We start from the raw sequence: 17,465 nt of genomic DNA, 5'->3' as shown, positions 1-17,465 counted from the left end.
TAACAGCGTTGGATTTTGAGTGCTAAGAATACTCGCAAAAAAAAAAAAAAAAGCGCGCGCGGGACCGCACAATCAATACCCCTCACGAGGGGTACCATCTCGAGAAAGAGGGGGTATGAGAGAAACTAAAGAGAAGCCCTCTTTCCAGAGCCCCTGTGGCGCTCGCCCTGGTCCAGGCCCTGTCGATAAGCTTGCGCCGGTATTAGAGAAACTAAAGAGAAGCCCTCTTTCTAGAGCCCCTGTGGCGCTCGCCCTGGTCCAGGCCCTGTCGATAAGCTTGCGCCGGTCCTCCAGGTGTCAGCTGGCCGGGGTCGCTTGAACTGCCTCCCATGTTTCTTGAGAAGGTGTATTGTTGTTTGCCAAATGATGGGGCAAACACAATACAGAGGTTGACTTTCTCCTTTCATTGACCTTCGCTGTATCTGTTAGGGAACATTGCAGTCAGAGTTTTGATTTGCGCGGAAAGATAAGGAAAGGTTTGGATTTTTGTGAGTGTTTGGGCCTCGAATTAGGCAGTTCTTTATGTGGCACTTTGTAGGCATCTTCTGGAAAGGCGTTCGCTGTAATTGTCATGCAGTGGGAGGCCATATGAGTGGTCGGGCGCGCTGCGGAAAGTGAGGTTCCTCGCGTGTGCGTCTGCGCATTGGTTGCCTTCCAAGCCTGCGTGAGCTGGGCATGTGATCTGTGTTTTTCTCCGTTCTCTGGGGAGGGTGTTCTTGTTCTTGGAGCTTGTTGGTATTATGACGAGAGTGGCTTGGGGTGACTGATGCTTATGAAATAGATGGAAATCAGCATTTTATGCACTAATCAGTGCGATGTTACCTTACTTTTAGGCCTCTGGCGGCCATGCCATGACCAGTGTCATGGTGTTCGGGGTAATAGTGGCGTGCGCTGTGCTGCGGGTCGGCGCGCAGCGGATGGCTCTTGTCGACTCCGTTATGATGTTTAGGCGCTTATTAGTCTCGCTAAATCTTACAGCTATAGCATGGCTGCAGTCGTTTCAGCTTCGTATACGCTTTGTTTCCTGATGGTGATGCAGTCAAGGAGTCTGCCTTTGAAATCAGCCACGACCACGGTGACAGAAGCGTTGAAGGAGTTGATAAGGTTGCCGAATTTTTTCTTTGGGAAGCTGGTTCTGGCGGTCTGTTTCTCTGTGGAGGGTATTGTGCATAGGGATTGGGTAAAGGTTTGCCCTTTTCTTTGGTCGGGAGTTACGGCTCTGCCTGGTCGGGTTTTGAGCAGTCGTTCTTTCTGCGAGGCAAGGGTGACGTCTCTAATTTCTTCGAAGGTGTTGCGTACTCCGGGGTGGTAAAGTTTTTGGTATAGATCGGCAGGCCAAGGGATGCTTTATATGCCGTTCTGATGGTGTTGGCCTTCTCGGTTTGCCTATAGCTAAGCAACTGATGTAGTCTGTACTGGGCTGCTTTCCCCCTCGTTCACAAATTTGTTCATCACATTTCTGTTTCACTACAATGAGATTATGCTCCTGGCGCATATCTAGCCCGAGTTTACCGCTGCAATTCATGCATCCACTCGGATGTTAAATATGGAAATTTCTAGGGACTGTAATATGGGCATTGATGCCTCGATCCCGCTAGAATATCCTCTCCAGATTGTCTCAACTGATCGATGTTGTGCTGAATGTAAGTTTTTTTTTCTTCGGTTTTAACCTCATTAGGCGACTCTTTCTTTCTTTAGCCGCTATTGGGCAGCCGACCCCTCCTTTCTGGCACAGGCGTTAATGGCCCATTTAGCAGAAAAGCGCCATCCGGCGCCTGTAGCAGCAGAGCGGCTACTGTCTCACGCCGCTGGCCGCGCACGTATACCCCACACCCAAAGGGTGCGCATCGCTGGCTGACTCAAAGGTTGCCCTATAGGGACTGCGTTGCGGCATTCGTCGGCAACAAATAATGTACCCGTTCATGTGGGTTAGCCAGCGGCGATAAGAGCTGCTGTCAGACGCTCACGGCAGTTGCACCGGTTTGGCTGTGGCATACTTTTACCCCTGCTACATACGGCGTCCGAATGTCATTTGAAACAAATGTCATTTGACTCAAATGCCAAGTTGTGGGTTTTGAAATGTCATTCGGCTCAAATGACATTTGAGCCAGATGAGCACCGAGAGACATTTGCGATTTCAAATGCCATTTTTAGCACTCTCGCACGCAGCGTCTTCGATTGGCAATAAAAAATATAATACTTCCGTACGTAAAACAAAATATTTTTGCTTGTGGAACTTTGTTCACTGTTAATTTACTTCAAATATGAAATCAACATATTTAATTATACTACTCTCAAAACCAGTGGGTCATTTGAAAAAAAAAACGCGATTGCAAAAAAAAAATACGCAAACAGCCACCACATTAGAGTATAAACTGGTGTCTCTTCTAATTTGATATCATTTTACTGCCTTAGACTGCTAAATTTGATTGTTGTATTGTACGAAAACGCAATGGGGCGACAACAGCGCCGCTACAGCACGGCGAGCAATTGTGAAAGCTTTCAAATGCCATCAGATTCTGCATTCGAGGCAGCCCATCTGAGTCAGACATTTGGTTCAAATGACATTCGGACCCTAGTGTAGCCGGGGTATTACTCAGGAAGATTGGCCGGTGGGGATAGTAGAAGACGTCGGAAGTTCATGGCTGCTCTAGGCATTCCTCACGGTCGTTGCACCGGTTTGGCTGCGGCATACTTACTCCGGCGGTGATAATAGAAGCCGTGGGAAGTTCATGGCCGCTCTAGGCATTCACATTGGTTTTAACGCTAGCGTACCCCCCCCCCCCCCCTTCCCCCCTTCCCCACCTTTATTCTCAGTCAGAAGCGCGCACCGGTTGTACTTCGTGTGGTACCGGTCGAGGCAGCTTTGCCTTATTTACTCACTGTCAGAAGCGCGCGGCCATTGCACCGGTTCGGCTGTGGCGTACTTACTCAGGGAGATTGGCCGGCGGTGATAATAGAAGCCGTGGGAAGTTCATGGCAGCTCTAGGTATTCCCATTGGCTCTAACGCTAGCGTAACCCCCTCCACCCCCTTTTATTCTCACATACTCACTCAGGGTGATTGACCTCACTGAATCTACCACATTTAATGACACAGCCAGGCTTCAGTCGGCGTCGCTTTCTGGAAACGGCGTCCAGAAGACGATGTTGGGGCTGTCGTCCGCGGTGAACGCCTCGAGGGTGTCATTGCGGAGCAGAACACAATTTGCTTGGCCGAAGTGCACACCACGTAGCGCGCGCAGAGGTTGCTTGTTCTTCAGGTCCATGAAGACCAAACAGTGGCCGGAAGGAAGAAGCGCTGCCTCTTCGCTTGCCGACATTTGGGAAGGCCACCTGCAGGAAAGAGCGCCTTCACGTAACCTGCGCGCGACATTGATACGGCAAACACCCGTTCTCATTACTGCGAAGCTGTATATGTCTAACCCCCCCACCCCTAGTTTTCATTTCGGTGACGCTGCTACACTCGGCGTCGCTCCAGCGTTCGTTTTCGCCACCGCCGACCCCTATTTTTGCCGGTGTCTTTCACGTTTAATCACGCGCACATAAGCGGTTGCCGGTGTTTATGCGTGCATGTGCGAGAAGTGGAGGGAAGAAGGGGATGGGGGGCGTGGACGCGAAGCTATAGGTTGCATGCCCTCACAGATGACATGTCCGTTGTGCTGGCGGGAGGCTTACACGTGGACGTCAAACAGCCGAATGCGACCTGTCTGGCGTCTTGACTGGTCGAGCGGATTGGGTTGTAAGATGCCTACGATCCCTACGACGCGGGAAGGAAACAGATAGCCTCACATTTGTTCGCTAGAATAAAGCTCGATTCCTTCCAAGTTTCATTCAGCTAAATGACTATGAAGTATTCCCAATCGCAAATTACAAACAAACTTGGTTTGTTTCGTGCACTCCTTCGATTTCGTCCAGCTTCGCAAGTCATCCATCTTCTCAGAATGGTAGGGCATTTCATTTCATTTCATTTCATTTATTTCAACCTTAAAGGCCCGAGGGCATTACATAAGGGAGGGCAAGTGACGAGGTACAGAGCAATGTTCAAACATAACACACACAAAAAAGTAGATTGATTGATTGTGGGGTTTAACGCGCCGACGCAACGTAGGCGATGAGGCGCGCCGTAGTGGAGGGCTCCGGATTAATTTTGACCACCTGGGGATCTTTATCGTGCGCCGAAATCTCGTACACACGGGCGTTTTTGCTTTTCGCCTCCATCAGAAAAGCGGCCGCCGCGGCCGGGAATCGAACCCGCGACCTCGTGCTCAGCAGCGCAACGCCTTAGCACACACAAAAAAAGTAAAAGAAAACATACAGAAACTAGAATCGAATACATGTAGACAGTAAACACAACCAAATACTGCAATGTCTGAAAAAATAGAATTACAATTTTAAGGTGCGTACAAATCAATAATTCTTGACAGAAATACATGAGGTAGTCAAATTATCGATAACAAGCAGGCTGCTCAGACAAGTGGTCGGTGAGCTTGGAGCGGAACATTTCGCGGTCGGTGCATGACGTGCAGTGTTCCGGTAGAGCATTCCACAGGACTATTGCGTGGGGAAAAAATGAGGTGTTAAATGCTGATGTTTTGCCGAAGATACGAGCAATGGGTTTGCTGTGATTAAGGCGTGCTGAAGTTCTGTGCGCTGGTTGAAGCAAGGGATGCCGATAGCGGGGATGATAGTAGTAGCTGTGAAGAAGGCATAGGCGGGCGATAATTCGGCAGGATTCTAGTGTTGGGAGGGAGAGCGAGAGTTTTATTGCAGTGACGCTGGTTCTAGGGGAGTATTGCGAAGATATGAAGCGGGCGGCGCGGTTTTGAATGGACTCAAGTTTTGTTGTTAGGTACGCTTGGGACGGATGCCAGATAGATGCCGCATATTCAAGTTTCGGGCGTACGAAAGTTATATAAGCTAGTTTTTTTTACTTCGGAGGATGCGCACTTGAGGTTGCGTCGAAGGTAGCCAAGAGATCTAGATGCTGCAGAGAAGATTGTATCGATATGGGTAGTCCAGGATAGAGATGAAGTCAAGTTAACCCCGAGATATTTATAAGATGACACCGAGGCGATGGGAGTGGAATTAATGGAGTAGGGGTAGGAAACTGCAGTACGTTTACGAGTAAAGGACAACGATTTGCACTTAGCTATGTTTAATGGCATGAGCCATTTATCGCACCATGAAGCAATGAGGTCGAGGTCGCTTTGAAGAGTTGAAACATTGTCGGGGTTGTTTATGACGGTGTAGATGACGCAATCGTCAGCGAAAGTCGAAGATGGGATTTTATGCAAACGGGCAAATCATTCACGTAGATAAGAAAAAGGAGGGGCGATAAGGCGGCGCCTTGCGGTACACCAGAGGTTACTTTGGTGAGGGCAGATTGATAGTTGTTGGTGAAGGTAAACTGCATGCGTCCTGAAAGAAAGTGCTGAATCCAACTTAACAAATTAGAAGGGAGACCAAGACAGCTTAGCTTACGAATGAGGTGATTATGAGGTATACGATCGAAAGCTTTGGCGAAATCAAGGAAAACAGCATCAACCTGAAGATTATTATCCATGAAGTGAAGTATGTCTTGTGTAAATTCGGCCAGCTGTGTATCACAGGAATGATGTTTGCGGAACCCATGTTGTTGCGGATAGAAGAAATTAATTGATTCAAGGTGGTTTATGATACTAGACGCTATAATTTGTTCAAGCAGTTTTGAAGAAATGCACGTCAAAGAGATTGGACGGTAGTTAGAAGGGATTGACCTGTCGCCTGACTTGAAAACAGCTGTCTGGACTTTTTTCCAATCGTCCGGAACGGTACTTGTTTGAATAGATTGTGTAAAAATTTAAGAGAGAAGAAGACTAGAATAATCAGAAGTGTTAAGAAGTTTGGGAGTAATGCCATCACAGCCAGCGGAAGAAGAAGATTTGAGGTTCTGAATCAGGGAAGAAATTCCGTCAGGGCGGATGTCAAAAGTCGGGAGGGTAGAGGAGGAGGAAATCAGAGGGGGGCAGGAGGAAGCAGTTGGATCCACGGGGGTAAATGTTGATGTGAAGTAGTCATTCAGAACGGATGCGCAATCTTCACTATGAATTGGTCTGCCGTCGGAATCGACGAGTTCGATTAGGGTGGTCCTTGACTTAGGGCAGCAGCAAGCCCTTTTTCGGCAGCAGCAAGCCCTTCGTCTTAGTTCACAATGGTGAGTGCATGGCAGACATGGTTGGTAGTAATCATGTTTACCTGTCTGCTCTTGCGTTTGCTCATCTACACCTGGGGCGGAATTCTCAGTTTTGATCATTTCATGCCCGTTTCAAAGTGTCCGTTTCGAGTGAGCCCTGATTGGCTCAAAGCAGACAACCAGGTGCGACGCAGAATATTTATTGGTCAGAGGTGTCGCAAGTGCTCGACTGAAATGCTCGCAAAACGGACATTTTTGAAACGGACACAACTCACAATTCCGTCCCAGAGCTGCTGTGCGATAGTCATTTCAAGCGAACGTCTCGTCCGGGACAGGAGGCTTGTAAGTTGGATCGCTGCGGTGGTTCTAACATTTTTCGCTAAGGAGCCTATGAGAACCGGAGCTCGTAATTTGGCCTTCAAACCGATGAGGGCTAGAGAGTGGAGGGAGGGTAGTGGGTATAGTAAATTATGTTGTTCAACGCAAGTAAATCACAAACGCGTCCATCTATAGGAGCTCGATTCCCCCAAAAATGCCCCGCCCGAACAAGTTGCTCAACCGATCTGAATTCGGGGAGCGCTAACTTATACGCGTCCCGAGGCTTCGCGACTCTGTTATTCTGTCAAGTCGTGTGAGGATCTGGCTGCCATACGTGGAACATCATACGCGAACGACAAGCTGCCCCAACACCGCAAGATCGGGATGCATGGCTTTCTGGAGCTGCCTAAAGGGTTGAACGAGCATTAGCGGACGACCCTACCATTCGCATCTCCAGCGGCCGCGTACGCTTATAGGCGACGGGGGACTGAAACTTCTCAAAGCCCATTTCTTAACGAGCTGTTCGGTACTATAGCGTCTCCGACGGGCCACAGGCTCTGGTTCCCCTCGGACGTCTAAGTGTCATTCCCAGTGTCATTTTAGTATTAAACCAAAAAAGACAATGACAGACCGTTAGGCTGCGCCAACCACGCAATATAGAGCGAAAGCAGCATGCATGCGTGCTTATATAAAGCGTTTTCCAATGCACCACCGCCGGTATACGGCCTACTCTGTGGGTAGTAACATTTTGCCAGCTTCGGCTTCAGAGTACGCCGACAGGATTCAGAGAACGCGCACAGATTTCTTGTGGTTTGACGCTTTGACGCTTTCTTCCTCCTTCTACGGGGGACTCGATCATGCTCACTTCCATGGTTCATTAGGCCCCCCTATGTATACGTTTTCTTTCGAGTTGCTTAGGACATCCCCAAGTTAGTCATCACAGGGAGCACGCAGTGGTTGTATACCTTACCTTTTTGGTTCATTAAAACCTCGTTAAACCGTACGTGACGGGGACGTGAAGGAAGTACGCACTAACCGGCACTACGGTGTATCCGAATGCATTAGTTTAAAAGGAAACCGAGTCAAGGATTCGGCTTAACTACGTATAAAAAGGAACTACGGCTTATGCGGGTACGGTTTAACGAGATTCCACTGTATATATATGTATACAGAAGGGCAACGGTGCGACCGACCTTGGTGCGAGGCCAGCCAAAGCGGATACGAAGAACGCACGCGCCCGTGGGCGAGATGATGATAGTCGGCGATGCGTGAATGAAAACAAAGCAAATAATGGGAGTGTTTCCTGGCAGGTGCAGGTTATGTTAAGATTGACGAGTGAAGGAAACGATATCCTGAAAGACTGAAAGACAGTGCTCACAATATATATATATATATATATATATATATATATATATATATCAGGGTGTCGAACAGGAACTGAACCGAAAAAGAAATAACGGTTACCGGTTCACGCCGAAACGGTTCGACCCTGCGTTGTTGATATTGCACAGTCAATGCAATTCAGGCCTTTTTTTCTTTCACGTACCATCAACTTTGTCCCAGCTCGCGCATTTTCCCCTCCAGACAATTGAGCACTATCACGCTCTATGTAACAACAGGGGAAATGAATGAGCACCTATGTTTGCTGCTGCTGGAAGCGCGAGCCTAGTGCAAGCTGACCAAATGAAATGTCATTCTCGGCAGCTTGCAGGGGATATAAAGCGACTTTGCCCTACCCTAGCTGCGACTTTATTGGAGCAATCTGGCTGCAGGAGTGCTCCACTGCGCAACAGCGAAAGCCCACACCCGATGTGTGCAAACTTTTTGCATTTCATTATTTATTTAAAGGGTCCGACACCTGCAAATTGTTAATACCTGACAAGTGTGACCGCAGGAGCTGCTCAGTGGCTAAGCCGTTTGCTGCTGACCACAAGAGGCCTCGATCTCTCTTCCCCACGACCGTTTTTCTGAAGTAGATGGAAATCGAGAACGTCCATGTATCGAGATTTTGATCCGCGTTTAATATCACCAGCTGGTTAAAATAAGTCTGCCGGCCTGCAACACAAGCTGCGCCTCGAAGCACAGATATAGCACGGGGCATCAAATGCGCCAGTTTTTTTAAAAGATGTGTTTACACGGAAAACAACAACAAAAAAGGTTTTAAAATATTATCCAAAAAGTAAGTAAAACCGAATAAGTAAAAAAAAGCACCCAAACGTGCATATTGCTCTCTACTTTTCTTTGCCGTGCTTTTCACAACCAAACGTGTCATCAATGCGAAGGAAGTGAGTTCCGTGGTCAGTTTTTGAGGACAGTACAGTGGACAAGTTATGTTTTTTACAGAAACAAATAACAACAGATATGTCAGGGAAAACTGTTAAGGTGCGCACTTATTCCCTTGGCAAGAAATTTCTGCAGCCCTCGACCTTGTCTTGAAAGCAGAAACAGTAATAAAGCAGATGAAATGCGCAGAAAGGCAGGCTGGTACCTCACACTGTCCCATTCGCCTAGCGATCATCTTTTCTGCTTGTTCTGCAGTTTTGTCTCTTTTAGGTCTGCTTTTTTCGAAGATGCACTTGTACTGACTGCCCAACTCGCTACATTACTTCTACTGCTACTCGTTCCGCAGGGGACGAGTAGGGGACTGCTGTGGACGAATTAAAGAACGTCTACCCAAAAAAGTCCCATCTCATGCTCCGCGCGTCAAATTTCCCTTTAATTTTGTAACAGCATAATCTGTAATAATATTCCGCAATGTAGCACACGGAACGATGGCCGGGGGTCAGGCGGTACGGTGACATACTGATTGTAATGCACACACATCCGGTATAGCTATCGCAAAAGGAATTGCAGTGGTCAGAGCAATAACGCAGTGACTGAGCGTTAACTAAAGCTTACTTTTAACAAAAGTGTGGCTAACACATTCGATAAGGTGATAGCTAACAAATTATTCAGGGTGACCAAATAATCTAATTCATTGTTAGTATTTATGTGCCTGTTATATGATTTTTCTGTTTTGTTACAAATATAAAAAATGTGCGCCATTGGTATTAAGCGCTGGTATTTGAACGCGCCAGTACACAGGCCTAAATTTAAGGCTTCAGGGTGAGCGGGATGGGCGATTCCATAGCGACGATTGCGATTTCAACAAAAAAGGAAAGCGCAGAAAATATATCCCGCTGTCATATCTCTTGGCGGTGGCTTTACGAATAGTCGCTAGAACAATATAAAATCTGGGCAACAAAGTAGGTGGTAAATCGTCGCCACTTCATCTGTTTTTCTAATATCTCGTAATTGTTTAAAGTTTGCTTTGCAATTGCGCCACTGCCCTTGGGGAACAGCAGCATTTTGAATGCTTGTTTGTATTTTGATTTGACTGTCGTTTTAAACTACGAAATGTTTTTTTTTGTTTTTAATTTCAGTGATAATTCAACCCATCGAACCGGTTCGCGAACCGGTTCAAGCTCCTGATTTTGTCGAACCGGAACTGAACCGGAACGAAATTATTTCGCCTGAACCAGAACCGTAACCGAACCGGTATTTTCTTTTCGTTTCGACACACTGTACCACCCCCAAGCACAGGAAACAAAAATACCTTAACATAAATACCCCAGAAATTGGAGGGGGAAAATAGCCCCGCCGATAGCGTAGTGGTCATCGCACCAGACCGGTATTCTGGAGGTCGTGGGTTTGGATCCCACCCGACGGGCATTTTTTCTCCACTGTCATTCTTTCTTTCCAATTTCTTTCTGTTTCAATGACCTACCACATCCTCCCCTTTGCTTTCCGAGGTTTTCTTGACTGCCAACCCTCATATATATATATATATATATATATATATATATATATATATATATATATATATATATATATATATATATATATATATATATATATATATATATACCGCCGACCCTATTTTTGCCGCGTAGCGGAATGACTCTACTACGAAGAGGAGGAGGAAGAAAAAGCAGGATGAGCAGGATGACTCACTTGCAACAGGCCAGCCCGGAGTGGGATCGCTGCATCTTGTTTGTGACCAGGCTCCATAGTTTGACCATGCCGTCGTTGCCCGTGGACAGCAGCTGCGTGCCGTCTGGCAGGAAGGCGAGGGAGGTGACGCCGCCACTGTGGGCCTTAATGGTGGCGAAGGAGTCGCGCGGCGAGCGCGCGTCCCACAGCATCACCTGTACGCGCGCACAAACGCGCGTGGCTGATGAGCAAGCCCCCGCGTTGAGCAGTATCACAGCCAAGATTTGCTGGCGATCAGTGTACAGTCAGTGTATTAGTGTACAGTATCAGTGTACAGTATCAGTGTACAGTGTACAGTATCAGTGTATTGCTGGCGATCAGTATACAGTCGAACACGGATATTTCGAATTCCAAGGGGATAAAAAAATAGTTCGATATATCGATAATTCGAAATATAAAATATGCCTATCTCAAGCGTATCTGAAAACTCCGCACATCACTGAGAGCTTTTCAAAGTCGCTACAAGCGGTACCTTACCGATTTGTTCCTCACAGCCCAGTAAATTCAAAGCCACACCGCTACGATAACGACAATTTAACACAAACAACAAAATCTGTAAGCTTCGCTTGCTTCATTTTCTGCGTCATAAGTTAACAAATCCAAAGCCTTCCGCTTTTCCGTGACCATGGCTCCGAAACGTGGGCCGTGGACAAAAACACGTAACATGCCACATGGGTCCCCCTGCGCGATCAACCACTGAAAACCGCTAGAGCATGCAGAAAACATACCAGAAACCGAACGCGGTAGGAGAAGTCGCCATCATCATCACACCCATTGCATCAGGAGAAGCGCACTTGCAGGGGCAGTTGGGGCGCAACGTTCGATATATCGAATGTGTCCGTGATCGAGAGTTCGATATACGCGTACAACAGCGCTATACTTTTGCAAAGGGTTTCCAAGGGGATGCTCAGACAGTTCGATATAGACAGTAATTCGATATATCCGTGTTCGATATATCCGTGTCCGACTGTATTTCGAATGAGCACTTATTGCTCGCTTGTTGGCTTCTACGGGGCGCAACTGGTAAAGTCAATTTAGATAATTACTTCACCAGAAAGTAATACATTTGGTGAAAAATAAATCACCTAGAATCCATGCTGCCCCGCTCTTCCACAAGCATAGCATGCTGACTATTAAAAATAGCATAAACAAAAAAATCGCATGGTTCGTTTATCAACATTTCAAGAATAACTCTGATGCCTTTATGCAACAATACTCATCGAAGAGCCACGGATACAACCTACGCCATGCTAGATACAACAAAGAAAGAATCCGCACAAACTATGTGTCGCAAAGGACAACCTGCATACAGTCGAACCTCGTTAATTCGAAGTCGCATAACTCGAACCACCGGATAATTCGAACTGGTCCATAGGTTCCAGCAAAGTGACGTGTATTTGGATGAGGGAAAACTATCGCTAATTCGAACCTGAAACACGTGCCACGGTTAATTCAAACAATATTGCCCGTCCATCGCACAGTCTACTTTTCGTGAAAGTCGAAGCCGAAAGCCAAAATTCAATGCGCCACTAGCCTCCGCAGCTTTAAACTCGTAACCGCGTGCTTGCTCGGTGTGCACTGAAGCTGCTGGCATAATCCACGCGACCTTCGCACTATATGGACCGTATAGTGCGGAAGTGCGCGCCTGCTTCGGGTTCGTATCTCGAACTGACCACTGTGTATGCCGTGCTTTCGCAGCATGAACGTATTGAAACTGCACTCCGGAGGACGTGCAATATACCGTCTACTTTATCGCGCATGCGTTTCTAATACCAGTAGCGTGCGCTGTACCGCCATTCAAAGGGACCATTCTCTATCCCCTCGGAGTTCGAATTAACGACGTTCGACTGTAGCTCCCGACTTGTTGAACAAACACTCTGCTATTATCACATTGATGCAGTCTTCTTTTTCCATACAATGTTTCAAAAATATGAATATTTGTTAGAGCTAAGCGAAAATGCTTTTTAGGGTGTAGATAGGCCTCAATATTACTGTTGAATATCTTTCTGTGTTTCTACTTTGTGTAATTCTTGTGTAATGAAAATTCCATCTATACTAGTGATACGTAATGTGTGCATAAAGTGGAGTTCACACATTTTCTGTATCAGCAGTCTGCCCATGCAAATCCTGCACTTTGTCACGTTCCGACTGAGTTGAGGAGGGGGGGGGGGGGGGGGGGGAGGGAGTTGCGGGATGTCGCTTTGCCGGGTAATTCGTTTGCCTTTTCTAGATTTCCCGTATGCAACTGCTTGTGTGATGTTTGCTGCGTGTGTTTATTGTGATGTTTACTTCCGCAACATCTGCCTTGTAACTTCTTTTTCTTTGTTCTTTTGGTTGTCTGAAATAAATACTTCATATCATATACGTACCCAACAGTCGCGTGAAATTTAGTTCAAGAAACGAGACAGAAGCAGCGGGGTCAATTTTCTAGGTCTTTTTTTTTTTTTCATCCTTGTCTAGCATTCGCTGTTTTCTTGCAATATACTCCATAAAAATGAAACTGTGATCTGGCCTGCTGGCAAGATCCCAAAGTGCATGTGGTGCGGCTCAGGTCGAAACGTTTTCACTCTGAGGAGACTAAAAATACTTTTCGCTCCCTTTCATTCCAGCAGCAAAAAAAGGTGGATCGGCAAACTTGGAACTGCTATCCGTGTCAATTTCCGACGCTTTTTTCCAATAAAAAGCAGTTGGGCCGAAACTCTTCCCTGAGGAACTGTGATATAGTTGGCAGCATTCACAGGTGCATCGTCATTGTACATAGCGCTTTATTTTCAGGCTCTGTCTGTGCGTGTGCGTGTATGTGCATGTGAGTGAGTGAGTGAGTGGTCGAGTGAGAGAGGGGGTGGGGGGCAAGCAAGAGTCCTAGACGCATATAAAACAGAACGTTAAGATTCAAGATCACAGAATGAACCCCTTTGTGTCTTAGCACGCGTCCCGGTGTCCCCGGCTTACTCGAAAACCTTACTCCGCTTTTCAGGGCGACGTTTCTTGGCCTCTCAGTTCCGCTACCCCTATAGTTCTTAAAAAAAAAAAAACGGAGGTTGGGGGACACAAAGGAAGGCAGAGAGCAAAGAAGAAATGTAAAAAGTAAAAATGCAATAAATAAAATGATTACTATAATCAAGAATCATCCCCGCACCGTTCCGTCGTCCGACCCCGACGCCAGCAGATTCGGTTGTCGTGGGTTCCATCGCACGGCGTACACGCTGCTTCCATGGCCACGCATATAATGAGACACGGCGAGCGTGCGTGAGTCGACGATTGCCACGCGTCGTCTCTTTGTTCCCACTGAAAAAAAAAAGGGGGGGGGGGGGAATAGTATGGTAGTATGCATAAGATCATGCTAGCTGCTTATTTACTTCTGAGGATCGCCGACCTACTGTTCTAGAGAAAGCTGCTGAAGATAATCGTACTTTGGGGCAGCTTACCGAGGAACAACGATGACACCTAAGCACATTTTGTCAAGGCATTAATGTCTCATTGAGCTCTCATCCCCGTTTCGCTGCGTATAGGTTTGCTATTATGCGTGCACGGTGGTCCCAAACCTGAGACATTCGAACCACATTGCCGACCACATGACGCCGTGATTGTGGTACGCGACGTTGCAAGAGAACCGGGTCGGCTCGCAGAGTGGTGAGGAACGTCTCGCTGCATGCCCAGGCGTTGCCCAGCAACGAAGGCGCACGCCCTTGTGTTTTATTGCTGAAGCATGCGCTTCATTATGAAGCCACGAGGCGTGCGCTCCTCTTCTTAATTCGTTTCTTAGGTGACGCGTCGCAGCCAATGGGAATTTAGGTGCCGCATTTTTGTACGCGGCTTTATGGGTGCGCGACTTTTTCGCTCAATATGGGCCATTCAATGCTTCCGCATTAAAAGAAATTGAATTTTATTCGACGACACTATATGGGCATAAAAAAAGTAAATTACCCCGTCACATTTACCGTTTCGAGTGAAATGTATCCCGTAGGAAACAGGCCGCACTTGGCAGCTATTTATCCTGTAGACATAAAAAAGGCGGGAATTTTAGAAGCGGTAACCTTTCTCGCAAAGCTGCGGCCGAAAAGACAAGCCCGTGGGTTAATTTCTTTTTGTTTGCCCGTCCATCTCAGGCTTTCGGCGCGAACTTCAAAGACAGTATCCTGCATGTTGTACGGCCAACCTCCAAGGTCGTGTGGCATCCGCAGCTACATCGCGGGCAAGGCGCGTGAAAGGGAAGCGCGAGCAGTTTTGCTCGAACTGATCTTGAAATAAACTGGTGCTGACGCGGAGCTTCTGGGTCTGCCTCCTGCTTGCGGCGTACACCTGCGACCGTCCTTAAAACAGTGCAGGCGCATTTTGCCTTTGCATCTGCCTCCGTGACGCCGCTGCCGTGGGGAAGAAGGCGCATGTGGGCTTGGTGAGAAGGCGCTGCGCGTGTTCACGGTGTTATGCGTTGCCAACGCGCACTTTTCCTGCTTTGGTCGTCCATGCCGTTTTCTTGGTGGCCGCGCGATGCCTGTATCGGGTACTTCGAGTCACGGCGCTGCGCCCTCGGGAAAACGGCAAGAAGATCTATTACCGCCAACAAATGTCCCTCAGCAACGTCCAAAATAGTCCGGCATCCGAGCTCGATTTTCATAACACACGTAAACGAAGATCTAAGCAAGAAGTTTGAACGTGAAATGGCATGTTATAATTTCGCGCGTTGCGGGTGCATCGATTTCATGAAAACACATTTTGAAATAAATTCCGTGCAGGAGGTCACATCGTCAGAACGCTTAAAAAATAGTTCGAATGCAAGTGATAGTGCCCGAGTTCACTTGCGCCAAGCGCGCAAGCGCGCATTTGCGCGCGCCCAGTAACGCCTCCGCTTTTTGAAGGCCACACCACGGCCGCTCGATGGAAACAAGGTCTCCACCAATGGAAACAAGGTTTCCACTGGAGGATTTTCAGGCTATTCTACGAGAGAACGAACATGCGTGTACGCGCACGTTTTTTTTTTTTTTTTTTCCATATTGACCGACTACTAAAACACGTACGCCAACGCACCAAAGGACATAAACTCGTTGTCCTCGGAGACTTCAATGCTCCGCACACAGCTTGGGGTTATCTGAGAAATAACCGGAAAGGAATTCGGCTTCAAGAAGCCGCTCAACAAAATAATCTCTACCTCTGCAATACCTACGGCACCCCCACCCGCATCGGCAACAGTGTTTCAAGAGACACCTCCCCTGACCTCACGTTCACCTATAACATCAACGATGCCATGTGGTCTTGCCTGGAAGAAACCTTAGGCAGTGATCACTACATCATCCAACTTCAAATCCCACACCGCAAAAACAATCAGCAGCGAATCGGCACGGCCAGACTAACAGACTGGAAAAAAATTCGTGAAAACTCCCCCACCGATCCCATCGACGATATAGAAGAATGGACCGCACAGCTCCTCACAGAAGCCTCGAAACAAACCAAAGAGCTAGCGCTAACTAAAGGTAACCCAGCCATTGATGCCCACCTGTTCCACCTCTGGGAAGCCCGAAACGGACTCCTTAAACGATGGAGAAAACGCAAGATAAACCGTAAGCTCCGGATTCGCATCGCCAAACTCACGGTCGAAGCAGAAACCAATCACCACAAGTTCTCGATCCTGGCTCTAGACATCAAAGGAGCATTTGACAACATCACTCATCAAGCACTCCTCCAAGGTCTCGCCTCTACTAACTGCGGCCAACGTCTCTACGATACGTTGCCTCATTCCTAACCAATCGCACTGCAACAGTGGGAATCGGGCACTTCCGTTCCGATGTTTTCCAAACTATGCCTAAAGGAACCCCCCAAGGCTCAGTGATATCTCCAATACTGTTCAACATCGGCATGAAAGATCTACCTCATCTGTTGACAACTATCCCCAACCTGCGACACGCCCTATACGCCGACGATCTGACACCCTGGACTCCTACGGGCTCCATAGGTGACCAACAAGACGCCCTCCAAAGTGCCATCCAAGTAGTACAACAATACCTGCAAGCCCGGAGGCTGGAATGTGCCCCCGAAAAATCTGCCTTACACTGTGTAAACGAACACCTAAACAGCGCGCCAACTCTATACCGGATCCTGCAGGAACTCAGCATCAATAATCAACCCGTTCTTAACGTCCCCCACCTCCGAATTCTGGGGCTCACTATTCCCAAAGACGGGTCGGGTGCCCAAACAATTCTGCCACTCCAACGTACTCTCTCACAATTAATGCATCTTATCCATCGAGTTTCTCACCGAATATTTGGCCTCCAAGAATCAGATACTCTGCGCATAATCCAAGCCATCCTTATCAGCCGGATTGCATACAGTGCTCCTTACCTAGCCCTAAAACCCTCCGAACAAAACAAACTGAACACCGCGATACGGCAAGCCTACAAAACCGCACTAGGATTGCCCCCTAAAACGGCAACAAGCAAGTTACTACAACTGGGCGTCCACAATACGTGGGAAGAAATCCAAGAAGCGCACCGAATTTCTCAATTCACACGCCTCCAACTCACCACCACGGGAAGAGCGACCCTCCGCCGGCTAGGGTATTCGACCCCACAACAACAAGACGAGAAGACACGCATCCCCGGACCAATTCGACAACACATATGAGTGGCTCCAATCCCACGTAATATGCATCCGACCTATAACAAGGCACCACGAGCAGCAAGATCACGAGCAATCTATGTGCAGTATGACCACCTCCCCTTCAGTCGCTACGCAGACGCCTCTCCATACCCCCACAAATCTGCCCACGCTGCAAGTGTGACCGACGCCAACGGAAAAGAGTTAACCGCAGTCACGACCATTACAAAATCTATAGAAACAGCCAAAGAAGTTGCTATCGCCCTAGCCGCCACCACTTGCGAAAACTACACAGTTATACTGACAGACTCCCAAGCTGCATGCCGTAATTTCTTGATCGGACGAATATCC

At 47.7% G+C, this 17,465-nt stretch overlaps 1 protein-coding gene across 1 annotated transcript in view; it reads right to left on the bottom strand.

The window, feature by feature from the left end:
• Window positions 1-3,105: 3,105 nt before the first annotated feature.
• LOC144161543 (DNA excision repair protein ERCC-8-like) overlaps window positions 3,106-17,465 on the bottom strand; it is a 28,555-nt gene continuing 14,195 nt past the window's right edge. The window contains exons 4-6 of the mRNA XM_077692198.1: window positions 13,663-13,811; window positions 10,485-10,678; window positions 3,106-3,334 (exon numbers count right to left, since the gene is read on the bottom strand). Coding sequence (XP_077548324.1) covers window positions 3,106-3,334; window positions 10,485-10,678; window positions 13,663-13,811 — 572 coding nt within the window. The remainder of the gene's footprint in view (window positions 3,335-10,484; window positions 10,679-13,662; window positions 13,812-17,465) is intronic.

Source organism: Haemaphysalis longicornis, unplaced genomic scaffold (assembly GCF_048455015.1).
Source record: "Haemaphysalis longicornis isolate Haplotype H1 unplaced genomic scaffold, Haemaphysalis longicornis Haplotype H1 scaffold_1, whole genome shotgun sequence".
Lineage (NCBI taxonomy): Eukaryota > Metazoa > Arthropoda > Arachnida > Ixodida > Ixodidae > Haemaphysalis > Haemaphysalis longicornis.
Note: the sequence above shows the minus strand (reverse complement) of the source record. Positions and strands in the feature narration are given on the sequence as shown.